This window comes from Rattus rattus, chromosome 2, assembly GCF_011064425.1.
Source record: "Rattus rattus isolate New Zealand chromosome 2, Rrattus_CSIRO_v1, whole genome shotgun sequence".
Lineage (NCBI taxonomy): Eukaryota > Metazoa > Chordata > Mammalia > Rodentia > Muridae > Rattus > Rattus rattus.
Genome location: NC_046155.1, coordinates 92,425,605 through 92,438,705, shown reverse-complemented (window position 1 = coordinate 92,438,705; position 13,101 = coordinate 92,425,605). Strand labels below are relative to the sequence as shown.

Sequence of the window (13,101 nt, the reverse complement as noted above, 5' to 3'; positions counted from 1 at the left end):
TCTAATAAATCTAAACACCCGCTATAGACCCCGAAACCCCACTCCTCAACACACACCGAACGAGAAGCAGTGAGTCCAAAGCCTTTCCTGCAAACCTCACAATGGCATGGGTCCTACAGTTGGAAGCTAGAAAGAGCCCAGGGTTAATCAACTAGAGAGTGGATTAACAAATCGTGGTATATTTATATAATCCTGCTCAGCAGGATTGGACTTGTGCTACACTCGACACCACACAGGAATCTCAAAGGCATTCCTCTGAGCAGAAGATCGCCATCACAGCGCATCTGCAATATAATCCATTTATATACAGCAAGCCAAATTAAGAGGCAGAAAGCAGTTCAGGTGCTGCAGGAGGCAGGAGGGTGGGACTTCCTAGGGTAGTGAAATTGTCCTTTTCTGACACTACAGTGTGATTATCATTGCACATTTGCCAAACTTTTCCAACTGCACTTTTAAATTAGGTAAACATTATACAGATGTCATGTCTCTATACAAAATTGATTTTTAAGAAAACTGGCAAGCTCTCCTTTCTGGGTGACAGCTAATAAGGAAGCAAGGGGGCATTTTACCTTCCCAGTCCTCCATGTACGGGGCTTCCTCAGCTTCCTTCTCTGGAGATGTGTCAATGAACTTGCCTTCTTTCATGACTCTGGTGATTTCTCGGAGCTGATGCAGTAATCGTTTCTCTTGGTCAGAAGTCACAGTCTGTGCTCTGCTGAGAAACAGACAATCCAGCCATTTAGTGGCCAGCACTCCAAGGTAACAGAGACACTTCACCATGATTGATCTGTTTGATCCTCAAAGAAGAGGTCTAACAGCAGGTGATTTCTGGGATGTCATGGCTGTAACCAGAGATGTTAGTTCACTATTGTGATTTTATAAATGGAAAATCTAATCTCCAGAATATTGCAATCAAGTAGCTGCTTGAGGTTCCAAGATGAATTAACATGGAAACAAAATCCTGGTGGTTTCACCCTCACTCTTCAGCAGCCTGATTCCCCAGCCTCCTGCAATTTTCCTCTGATGCTTAGATTTATCCCTGCCATGATTTGTATATGCTTGGCCCAGGGAATAGCACTATTAGAAGGTGTGGCCTTGTTGGAGTAGGTGTGTCACTGTGGGTGTGGGCTTTAAGACCCTCACCCTAGTTGCCTGGAAGTCAGTATTCTGCTAGCAGCCTTCAGATGAAGATGTAGCCCTCTCAGCTCCTCTTGCACCATGCCTGCGTGGATGCTGCCATGTTCCCACCTTGATGATAATGGCCTGAACCGTAAGCCAACCCCAATTAAATGAACCCATAAGCCAGCTCCAATTAAATGCTGTCCTTTATAAGACTTGCCTTGGTCATGGTGTCTGTTCACAGCAGTAAAACCCTAAGTCAAGTCCCTTCACTGTGAGACACTTTCTTTGAAGCAAGTTGTGAAAGAAATTATTCTAGGCTATTAGACTCAACCACAGAAAAACACTAGACTGGAACCACAAGGCTTTTTCCATTTGTACAAGAGTAAAGATACAGTCTGGAATTTCAAAGGTACATAATTCACAACACAAAATCATGTAAATTGGAGAAACTGGGGAACTGAGGTTCACAAACTGAAATGATTGGTGCCTTTTCTTTTTCCTCTTCTCCTTTCTTTTGGAATCCCTACCAAGCAAGTACTACCAATGAGCCCACCACAGTACTCAATTTCCAGTTGAGGAACCTCGTCAGACTACCAGAGGAGCTGTGGTTCTGGGAAATACCTGCGAGCGCAGCATGAGACGTGAGGATAACCACACAGCTAAGAGGAAAGCACTGTATCACACAGAAAGGCATCGTCCTGGACAGGAAACAGAGACCATCTAGTGGAACATTTAAGAGAACCGCTCTTTATCTCCTTAGAGCCCAAAGCATCCATCAGCAGTGCCTCATGCAGAAAGCCATGTACCAGTAATGGAGGCACCCTACTCAGTGCAGATGTTCGCTGTGTCCCTCTGTGTTCAGACCAACAAAGTTCACCTCACAGGAAAAACAGGTTTCTCCTTCAATTGTAACTGAGGAAAAGGAGTGTGCCATTTCCACCACCTTCACTGGGAAGAAAACAAAACCTGCCCAGTTACCCAAGTTCCTCTAATGAAGATGACCGTTCTGTGGGAGAATGCAGGGGCAGAAGAGGAAACCTGCCTGCTTCCACAAAGCTCTGGCCCACAGTTTTTACAACCATTTCTGTAACTGTACACAGAGTGTTCTGACACCAAATGAAACAAAATTGAGCCTCTGCTTCCTAACTCAGGGTAAAATGGAAGCCCTTAACTACAATAACCAGGCTTAGAGAAGCACCAACAGACAAAATTTCAAACTAAAACACCTTTTTAACTTGGAAAAAGTGTGTCTGCACTGCCCATTAAACACAGAGGCAGGGTCCACACGAGCACATCTTCAGATTTACTACAATGGATGTTTCTATGGAATTCTCACCGTCAGGGCAGTCATGTACACGCATTGCAGCACGGCCACGGCCTCATCATCTGTAATGCCTGTGTCTGCCGCCCGGTCTCATTCCCTCACCACCTGCTTTCCTCTACATCTCTGAAATGGGGCCTCCACTGTATCAGTTACCAAAACTTGAGTGGTTCATTGATAGCTGCATGATCTAAGCTGGACCAACTGTATTTTCTCACCAACTGGATCTTGAGTGAGTAAATCTTGACGTGGACACCTCTGATGATAATTCATTCTGGAGCGGTGCCTTTGCTCCTATTCCCAAATCCTCAGAGAGACTCAGAGCCACTGTGATTGCCTCTCTTCCTAGAAGCTGGAGGTTCAAAACTTTGATAGCTTGAGATACCTCATATTCTTCTAAGTTCAAATTTCTGCTAACTAGTACTGGTTTGCTTCCAATAACCATAAATTCCCACAATCTGTGCCCCTCTTTTCTATTTTCATTGCCTACCACTTTGTTTCTGTTTGTTGGTTCTGTTTTTAACAAAATTTGTCTACACAGCCTGGTTGTCTTAGAACCCCCTGAATGGATGGCTGGCTGGGTCCCTGCCATATTCCCGTGGCCACCCTCGAGTGTCCACCACACCAACACTTCCCATTGCCTTGTGATAGAACATTCCCAGTAGGCTTCTGGCATATGACTGCTATATTAAATGTATTAAATGTATATATTAAATGTAGGACAACATGACACTTCTTCTGAAAACCTTCATGAAAACAGTAAATGCCGAATGCAGCCCATCATCATTCAGACACGGGTCTTCGTTGCCTAGCTATCTCCCGTTACCCACCTCTCTAGCCACTTATCCTACCCTACTGTAAATACTACACCAGCTCCCAACTGAATGCTATTCCAAGCGCTTGCCTTCTTCTCTCACCATTACTGCCTCCTTCTGAAACATTCTTTTTCTGAACTCTGTCTGAAGAAACTTCTATCTTGAAAAGCTTGTTCAAGGTCTCCCCTTTTCATCAGACCTTAAGATCTCACTCACCCCCATAGAGATATCCAGGTTCTAATCCCTGGAATCCATAAACTTCCCTCTAAGGGGATTGTGGTTGTAGGTGGACTTGAGGTTTCTAAAATCAGCTGACGTTATAATGGGAGGTTATCCTGGGTTATCTGAGAAAGTACAATGTGGTTGGAAGTATTCTTTAAAAATGGGAAAAGGAGGCAGTAGAAGTCAAAGTAATAGAATCTGAATAGGTCTCAATCCAATATTGATGGCTTTGAAGATAAAGAAGGGGCTATAAGCCAAGGAAGGCAAACAACTTCTAGAAGCTGAAAGTTCAAGTCACCTTGAGAGTGACTGCCACAGGGCCCTGCAAAGGGAATCCTGCCAACACCAACAATTCTCACTCAACATAGGACCACTAACCCACAGAACTCAAGCATAATAAATCTGCATTATTTAAGCCACTAGATTTGAGTTTATTTGCTATAGCAGTGTACTTTATGCTCTCAGATATGGTTACTTCTCGAGGAACTAATGCCTGCCATTAGCAACCACACAGGGCTGTGCAGAACAAATGAAAAGAGGTTCCAAAGAAGACACAATTGTTGCTGAAGACCCTGCTTTAAAACACTCTTTATTTCAGGGTGTACAGAGGTCATCAGCGATCCAGCACAAGGATTAAGATTGAATAGGTTATAGGACATCAGGGAAGACATGCTTTGGTGACAGTAAGCTGTATATATCACTCAATAAGCCCAGGAGGTGTGAGTACAAAGGAACACCCAGGCAGATTCTGTGGTTTCAGATAAGGACTCTCAGGGAAAATTATGCCCTTGTTGAGAGCTCTATGACAATCCAAAGTCAAAATGAGTGTATGGTGGGGTGGGAGGTCAATGCCTTAGCAAAGGAAGATGAATTTGCAAGTTCCTAGATGAAAAAGTGAACGGATGCTTTAGAAAAAAAGAGTCATTGTGTGGGTTGAGGGATACAAGGGAGCACATAAGAACATCTGCAAGTCCAGGCTACCCAGAACCAGGCTCTTTGCTAATCAGTGCTTCCTCAGGCCACTCCGGGTTTCTAGCAGGTAAATCACCAGACACACCACTCTCAGAAGAAAATCTTGCTAATTCTGAAGGCAGAAATTAGAACATTTCACCTGAGTCCTTTAACCTGTGTATTTGAGTTTGATATTGTGTTTTATATTGGACATAACACAGAGGACACTGAACATGTATAAGCTACATGTTCATGTGAAAGATGTCTAAAACAATTTTACTGGTCATATCAGGAATCATTTCCATGTTTCTATTCACACATAAACAGGAAACCACAATTTGAGGATGTCTTTTTGCTTGCAACAAAGGAGAGATAAATTAGATGTCAGTGAGCAAAAGATGAGATATGGAGCACAAGTAGTTGAAAGAGGGCAAACAGAAGAGGCCACCCTCTGCTCCTTGCATCATAGACTCCACAGCTGTCCATGAAAGTAAGGGTGATACTCCTCAATATACTGCATGTGATTTTATGGCCCACTGTGAAGTTCTCCCTCCTCTCTGTGAGAAGGCTCAGTTGAGACGGACTCTGTCTTAGTACTTAGTATCACATTTTGGTGTTCCTTTCCTGGCTTTTTTAGGTACCTTAGTTTTCTTAGTTGTTCCAGTTTCCATAATCCTTCTGCACCTACCTTTTCAGATTCTTGGCCAGTATGGCAAAATAGAAGTGTATCTTCCTACAGGATTAATCTGGCCCTTGATACCTACTTTGCATGTTTAATTCTGCACTAGGAGTAGTCAACACAGAACACAAATTCCTGCTATGATGATAGCTGCTTTATGTGAGGTTGTTGTTCTAATGGGTGTGAGTATTGCCTGGATGTGTGTCTGTGTACCACATGTATATAGTACCTACAGAGGCAAAAAGAAAGCAAAGGGTCTTCTCCCCTGGGATTGGTGTTAAAGACAATTGTGAGCTGCCAAGTAGGTACTAAAAATTGAACCCAGGTACTCGGGAAGAGCAAGTGAGCTCCGGGGGGAAAAAAAAGAAAAAAGAAAAAAATGTTTAAAAAAACCAAGTTTCTAAATGATATGAAAATGAAATGTTAATTTAGAAAGAATACATATATTGTACCTAAACTGACAATTACATAAGATAAAAACATGTGGTCTATACATCAACAGCCAAAGTATAATCTATAAATATGAAATTGTCTGAGTCCTATTTGATGGAAACTTACCTCTCACCATTAGGTCCCACTCTGTTGATTAATTTTTCCATGGCTTCCTCTGTCTCTTTTAGTTTTTCTTGTAGTTGAACAAGCTCAAAGTTGGCTGAAAAAAACAAGTATGAGTCTAAGAACCATCATGGGCAATCCCCTAAGCCCTTCCAAGAAATGGCTAGCTGAAATGATCTGAGGTAATCCAGACTTGCTCAGAAATTCAGACAGGGCTTCCCTTGCTAATACAATCAGCACAAACAAGGTACAGCGGTCTGAGGAGCAGGTGCAACAGGATATATATTCATTTAGGGGATGATAAACAAATCACTCCCCTTCCACCCAGTAATCCAGCAGAGCCAACTAAAGAAAACATCCAGCACCAAAAGCACCCTGCTATCACCCCAGAGTAAACGCAGAAGGTAGACAATGGCTTGTGATCCAAACAATGCTCCTGGGTAAGATACTAAGCCTACAAAGGACTACAAGTAAAGGATCAGGACTCTTAGGTGATCCCTGTTTCCTGTACATAAGGTCTGGAAGTATCTAGGAATTAAGAGTGTCAGTGTTACATTTCTGTAAAAGAAAGTCCCAAACTGTGGTTGGGACCTCAATGCCCAACTTAACCCAAGTTGTCTAGAATAAAGAATATACCATGCTATAATGCTGTTTTCTTAAACAGTGTCAGTAGAAAGTACACACACATACACACACACACACACACGCACGCACGAACGCACGCCCTACACTGATACACTAAGTAAGATACTAAAAACACAGCAAATAATACTCCAAATATGAAGTGAATTTTCAGATCATAGGAAAGGGAAATGCTGCAAATGTTGACGTTAATTTCCTAATACGTACCCAAGTGAACTAGCAGCCTTGTGCTAAAGCACAAGCAGCATTAGCCCTTTAAGGCCCAACATCCATTCACATTTGGGAAATGCTTTTGGGACACACCCACAGACTCTTCCCTGCTTGTATCCCACTCCAACTCACTACCACTGAAGACACGGGGCGGAGCACTTACTGATCTTTCGGTGGGTGTTTCCGGGTGGGGCAGTGGAGCAGTTCCGGTCCTCTGCAGTTTTCCCCTTTGAAAGCTGAGGATGAAGGAGGCACAGCACATCAACAGCAGCTCAGAACCTCAAAGTCACGGAACACCTCATGTTAAGTGAAAAAACAAAAAAGCTAGGAGACAAAAATTAAGTCAGAAATCAAACCAAGTATCAACATTAGAGAACTGTCTTTTTAAAGCCACTGAAAGAGTCAAGAAGGTAAAAGTGATTGACGCAAAGATTACAGCACACGGAAAGCAAAGTCCCCTCAGTCACCTGCCATACCATGCTCATCCAGCGGCAGGTACAGGGCACCGGAGGACAATCTCATCTCCACGCAGACTGCCTGCAGAGTTCCTGGGCAAGAAGAAACTAAACTCCCCTCACTTATACTGAGGCATGAGTGTAAGGTGAGACTTCTATACCTTAACACAGAGAACAAGCCTATAACCTCAAAACCTGCCTAGAGGTGGGACTTATTTGGTTGTCTCCCTTAAAGGACCCAGCATGACTTCCCACAACCAGGAAATGTTGGGCTTAGTGTCTTGACATGACATAATTACAGAGATGACACCAGACACAGTATCCCACACACTGGCACCATTAAATATGGCCTCACAGTGGCTACTTGGAAACATTGGTGCCCATCCTATGAACAAGCTGCTTCTTAGAGCATCTTAATGGTCTATCAGCTCGCAAAGATGCCTAGTCTTTTATTCTTTTCCTCTAAATTAGAGTGTTGTTTGGATTATGAACTAGAAGATCCAAGTTCTAATCTTGGACTTACATTTTACTTGTAAACCAATCCTAAGATTTCTCTCTGTAAAACTGAGATGGCAGCAATCCTAGCTAGTTCACAAGGAGACGATGAGGCTTTCAAAGAAATGGTGGATTTGAAAGGGCTATGTGACCCTTGCAGTGATTTACCAGAGACAATGGTTTTATTACAATGACATTAGATTTTCACTGATATACACATATAAGATGCACATGTAAGACAATTTCACTTACCTTAAACAAAATGTACAGGATGTACAAAAAAATCCCGAAGCCATAGATTGGAATGATCTGGCCCATCAGTCCTCGTCCACTACCCCCTCCTCCAGCACCGCCTCCTGCTCCCTTGGCCTTTGCAAAGGCCTCTGCAAGGTGAGACCTCTGGAAACGAGCCCCTGGTGTCTGACCATCTGAGGGTGCCGTGTGGTGATGCATCATAGGTGGAAAGCGGCCCAATTTTCCTGAGAAAATTAATTAATTGGTTTTTATCTCTTCTGTTTTATATATGCATTGAAGTTCAAATAACAAACATGTTTAAGGAAAACCAGGACATTGTTAGAAAGATCTGGGTTTCATATGGATACAGACCATGTTGTGATAATCTCTATTTGTCACTAAACTCATTTCCTCTTCCTTCTGGGTCCATAACTAAACTACACTTCCTAGCCTCCTGTAGAGTTAAATGTGGCCCTGTGACAGAGTTCCAGTCAAAGAAACTTGGCCTATAAAGCTTCCCATAGGCTCAACTACATGGCCATTTTCCTTCTGTAGGATGGATACTAATGTCCAGGGAGACCTTGAAAGTCATATGTTGGAAATGCCAGCGCCTCCATTAGCCTTGGTTCCTAAGTAACTGTGGCACAGGCCTCCACTGCTGCTGCTGCCCTGATAACTTGGAACCATCTGGTCCTGTTTGTGGAAGTGAGAAACAAGCTTCTATTGTGTGAGGGCCATTATATACGTTGGAGTCTATCTGTTACAGTGGTTAGCCACCCCTATCTAATACAAAAGGAAATGTAATGTTCTCGGGAGAGAACAGAACCAGAAACTGGAAAGCCATCAGGATTCAGGCTGGCTACTTTCACATTCCAGCTCAAACTCTCTCCTCTCTATGGGACCATAGCCTTTTCCCTTTGTTTCTTTGCTCACATCTTCAATCTCTTTCTTCAGATAACTCCTCTAACTTCTTTGTGCCTATAATAGAAGAGAGTCTTTCCAAGCCTCTCAATTTGCAACTCCTTCAAGAAATAGCTAAGACTGGGCCTAATTCCAAATTCCTTAGAGGAAGATGGAGTACACAGCTTGGGGAGGAGGCAAGCATCCCTTTTTGAATTAGCTACAGCTGAGCCTCCAGGATTCATAGAGTAGAAACAGGGTCAAAGGCCCAACCTTAGAATAACTGAGAGGAGAGGTTTGTCATCCACTGTTCTGCATTTTTCCTCTTCCTACTTCTCCTTCCTCTTCCTCATCCTCTTCCTCGTCCTCCTCCTCGTCCTCCACTTATTTACGTATGTATGCAGAAAATGCTGGGAATGAAACGCAGAACCTCGGGGAGATCAGCCAGTGTTCTTAACTACTGGACCATCTCTAACAGAGGTAACACACTAAAGTATAGAACATCAGAGAACAGAAGAACCTTAAAGAAATTCTAAAACTACAAATTTACTGAATTTGACTACAACAAAATTAAGGATTTCCATTCAATACAGAAGACCATGAACAGAATCTGGAAGAATGAAATCAAGGAAAAAAAAACTCTAACATATAAAACTGATAAAGGACTAAATATCTATAACATAGAAGAGCCTGCCACTTAATGACATAATGTAAAATTCACAGCAAAAGGAACCAAGGACATGAGGAAGGGACTTACAGAAAGGGAGGCTTAAGTGGCTGCCAACACATAAAATGATGAAACTCAAAGTAAGACAGTTCCTGGTCAGTGGTGAGTTATCAGTACTAACGGGTGTGCAAACTACAACAGTGACCAAAATGCTCAATTAGTGAGACAGGACTTTCTACCCAGCAGGATGGTGGAAAGTAGCAAAAGTTGGCCAAGATATGGGAAGGCAAGAATTTTCGAACACTGAGGTAAGAGTGCAAACACACAGCCACCCTGCTAAGTGCCTTGCCTGTACTCTGTGATACTATATACATAGGCTGGGTGGTCCATTGGCCCCTCTCTGGTGGGTAAATCTGGGAGATGTTGTCAAATATGGTTATGTAGGTAGGCTGACTTACACACTATAGATCTGTGAAGATGTAGCAAGGTACTTCAAGCATCTGACCTCCATAACTGGAAATGAAAAACTGAAATGGAATTGAGGCAAATACTGACTTCATGTTTTTAGAAACTGTATTGTAAGAGTGTCTATACAGACAGGTAGCACACACCTATAAATCCAGCACTTGGAAAACGAGGCAGAGGAGTGTGGGTAAGGCTGGCCTGGGCAACATAGCAAGATCCTGCCTCAAAAGTGGGAAAGAGAGCTGAGGACAGCAATTGTTCATTGGTAAACAGCTGGCCTGCCATACCCAAGGCTCTAGACTAAATCCCCAGCATGGAAACAGGCAAACAGAGGCAAGATGGAAAGACAGAGCAAAGAAAGGGGACAGGAAGGCAAAGAATGCCTCCCTGCTTGCCTTTCTTGCTGGCTGAGAGATGGCCTGCAGAGAAAAAAAATTTGCTCTTTTGAGAGACTTCTCAAATAAGAGTGTTAAACAAGCTGATGAGCCACGCATGGTCAGAGATCCCTTTAATTCCAGCACTAGAGAGGTGGAGGCAGGGGAGCAGGAATTCAAAGTCATCCTTGGGTAAATAACCAGCTTGGGTTACAGGAGATACAGTCTCAAAAACAAACAAACAAAAAAGCAAAATAAAATAGGAGGGACAGAAAGTGAGATAGTAATGACAGACAGAACTAATAACCATGCTTAAGTCCCAAATTTTAAATTTAACTTTATCACTGCTCCTTTCTCATCTCTGAACTGCATTTTCTGAGAAAATCATACACGCAGGTTTGTGGAGCACACTTATGATAAAAACACAAGCCTCAACCCTCACTGTATGGTAAGAACTATTTTGACCTTTTTTTTTTTTTTGACCTATGTCTTCAACTTAAAAGCATTCTTTTTTATAATCTGTAAATATGTACCACCTATAAGACACCTTTGAATAAAAATCCTTTGGACAAGAAGTCAGGACTAGGGGTGTAGTTCATTTGGCAAAGCAGCTGCCTAGCCGCACAAGACTCCCCAGCACTATTCCCCCCAAAAGTATACCAGAATATTTTTGCTTAATCTTTTAAGCTTAGATATCAATGACATCATTTGAACAAAGTAACTTCAAAAGCCACAAAACAACACACTACACAGGCACACAGAGGTAAGGCACTTAAATGTGACTTTCTTAAGAAGCCGGGCCACACACTGGGCTTATGAGTATCTTTTCTTAATAGACTCCCTTTTGCTTTATAGGATCCTGGCTACACCCAATGTGAGAGTATCTGTGAGGGAGCTTCTCAGGCTAAACACTGACCACAGCAATTCTGCATTGTCATTTCCTGCTGTGAATGATAATGTCATGTAAGTTGAGCACACACATAATTACTTTGCACTTCTTTCAAGCAAATACAAAAGTATAAAGATTTAAAATAAAGACATCAGAGAAGGTACATATGACCCAAGAAAGGGAAGGGCATGTCGCTTGAGGCTCAGTAGGTAAAGTGCTTGCTTTGCAAGCTTGAGGCTGGAGTTTGATCCCTAAAACCTGTATTTAAAAGCCAGGCATGGCGATGTGCATCTGTAATCCTAGTGATGGGGAAGTAGAGACAGGAGGATCCCTGGAGCGTGATGGGCAGCCAGCTAAGCCTACTTGGCATGTTCTAGGCCAATCAAGTACCTTATCTCAGAGAGAAGGAAGAAGGGATAGATAGATAGATAGATAGATAGATAGATAGATAGATAGATAGAGAGCCCAAGGAAAGACAGCTGAGATTTCCAATGGCCTCCAAATATGTATCCATTTACATGTGCACACAAATATATGGCCTTAAAAGAAAAGAATCTTTTGTGCTTGAAAAACAGACCATGAAGTGCTATGAACTGAGAGCTATCTTTAAGTGGACTCTGTCCTTAGGTAGAAGGAAGGGGGAACAAGGAGGTTAGATCATTAGCTATAGGGCATGGAAACTGCCTTCTGCCTTCTATCCTTTCTTACTCATGTTCTCTTTAATAATCTTCCTTTCCCTCCCAATACTGACTGTGCATGCCATGGAAGCTATGAAGGAAACTCTTCATCTCCAGAGTGGGTCAACCCAAGAATGGTGCCTTACATCTGTAATTCCAACATCTGAGAGGCCAAGGCAGCAAGATTGCCATGAGTTTGAGGGCAGCCTGGATACCTAGTGGGGATACCCTAGTGGGTCTGTCTCAAAGCAGGAGAAGACTGCAATGACTCAAACAGGAGTGCATCAGTGCCAGGGCTGAGTGAGAATGCCCCGACAGGCTCATAGAGATGATGCCTCGTTACCAGGGAGGGGAACTCTCACAGGATTAGAAGGATTGGGAGGTGCGGCCTTGTTGAAGGAAGTGTGTCACTAGGGGTATGCTTTGAGGTCTCCCTCTCTGCTGTCTACAGATCTGGGATGTAGAGTTTTCAGCTGCTTCTCTAACACCATGTCTACCAGCATGCCACCATGCTTCCCACCATCATGGTGACAATGAACTAAGCTTCTGAAACTGTAAGCAAGCCTCGGTTAAATGCCTTCTTTTATGAGTTGCCATGGTGGTGGTGTCTCCTCACAGCACCAGCACACTGACTAAGAGAGCAAAGGAAGCACAACGTTGGGTAAAGAGATGACCAAGCCACGAGCTCTTGTTTTGGATGCTGATGACTATCTCTTTTACACTGAAGAATCATATTAATGATGATTGTTGGTTTCAAGGTTATTAGGCAATGCCCCCACCTCCAGACAGGGTTTCTCTGTGTAGCCCTGACAGTCCTGGAACTCACTCTTTAGACCAGGCTGCCCTCAAACTCAGATTCACATGCCTCTGCCTCCTGAGTGCTGGGATTAAAGGTGTGCACCACCTCTGCCCAGCTGTGCGTTTTGTTAAAGCGCCTAGCCACTGAGATTAGCCCCCAGAACCCATGGAAAGACGTAAGGAGATACCTGACACCACAAAGTTTTTCTCTGACCTTTCATACTTGCTATGGCATGGGAGTCCCACCTCTTTCTGTTTCTTTCTTGCTCTTTCTGTTTCTCTGTCTCTGTTTCTCTCTCTCTCTCTCTCTCTCTCTCTCTCTCTCTCTCTCTCTCTCTCTCTTTCATGTGCACACACATATACACACACTCACATACAACTAAGTTTAAAATGATATAAAACTGGGTTCGGTCCTCAGCTCCAAAAAAAAAATGATATAAAAAATAAAAATGATATTAAATTCTCCCATTTACCTGTTGTCCTGATAATTTTATGAACTGCATCTGCTCCTTAAAAATTTGAAAAATTGCTCACAACCATCTGCAACGGGATCCAATGCCCTCCTCTGGTGTGTCTGAAGTCAGCTACAGTGTATTCATACACAGTAAATAAATAAATCTTTAAAAAGAA

General features: G+C 42.9%; 1 protein-coding gene across 3 annotated transcripts in view; it reads right to left on the bottom strand.

The window, feature by feature from the left end:
- Ric3 (RIC3 acetylcholine receptor chaperone) overlaps positions 1-13,101 on the bottom strand; it is a 45,710-nt gene that overhangs the window by 12,234 nt on the left and 20,375 nt on the right. Inside the window, exons 1-5 of one of the 3 annotated variants that reach the window (XM_032892944.1) lie at positions 12,945-13,068; positions 7,720-7,946; positions 6,681-6,753; positions 5,669-5,762; positions 570-715 (exon numbers count right to left, since the gene is read on the bottom strand). In XM_032892944.1, the coding sequence (XP_032748835.1) occupies positions 570-715; positions 5,669-5,762; positions 6,681-6,753; positions 7,720-7,923 (517 nt within the window). In that variant the 5' untranslated portion in view covers positions 7,924-7,946; positions 12,945-13,068. Of the gene's footprint in view, positions 1-569; positions 716-5,668; positions 5,763-6,680; positions 6,754-7,719; positions 7,947-12,944; positions 13,069-13,101 lie in introns of those variants that run through there. The other 2 variants (XM_032892942.1, XM_032892943.1) reach the window with 2 other exon arrangements.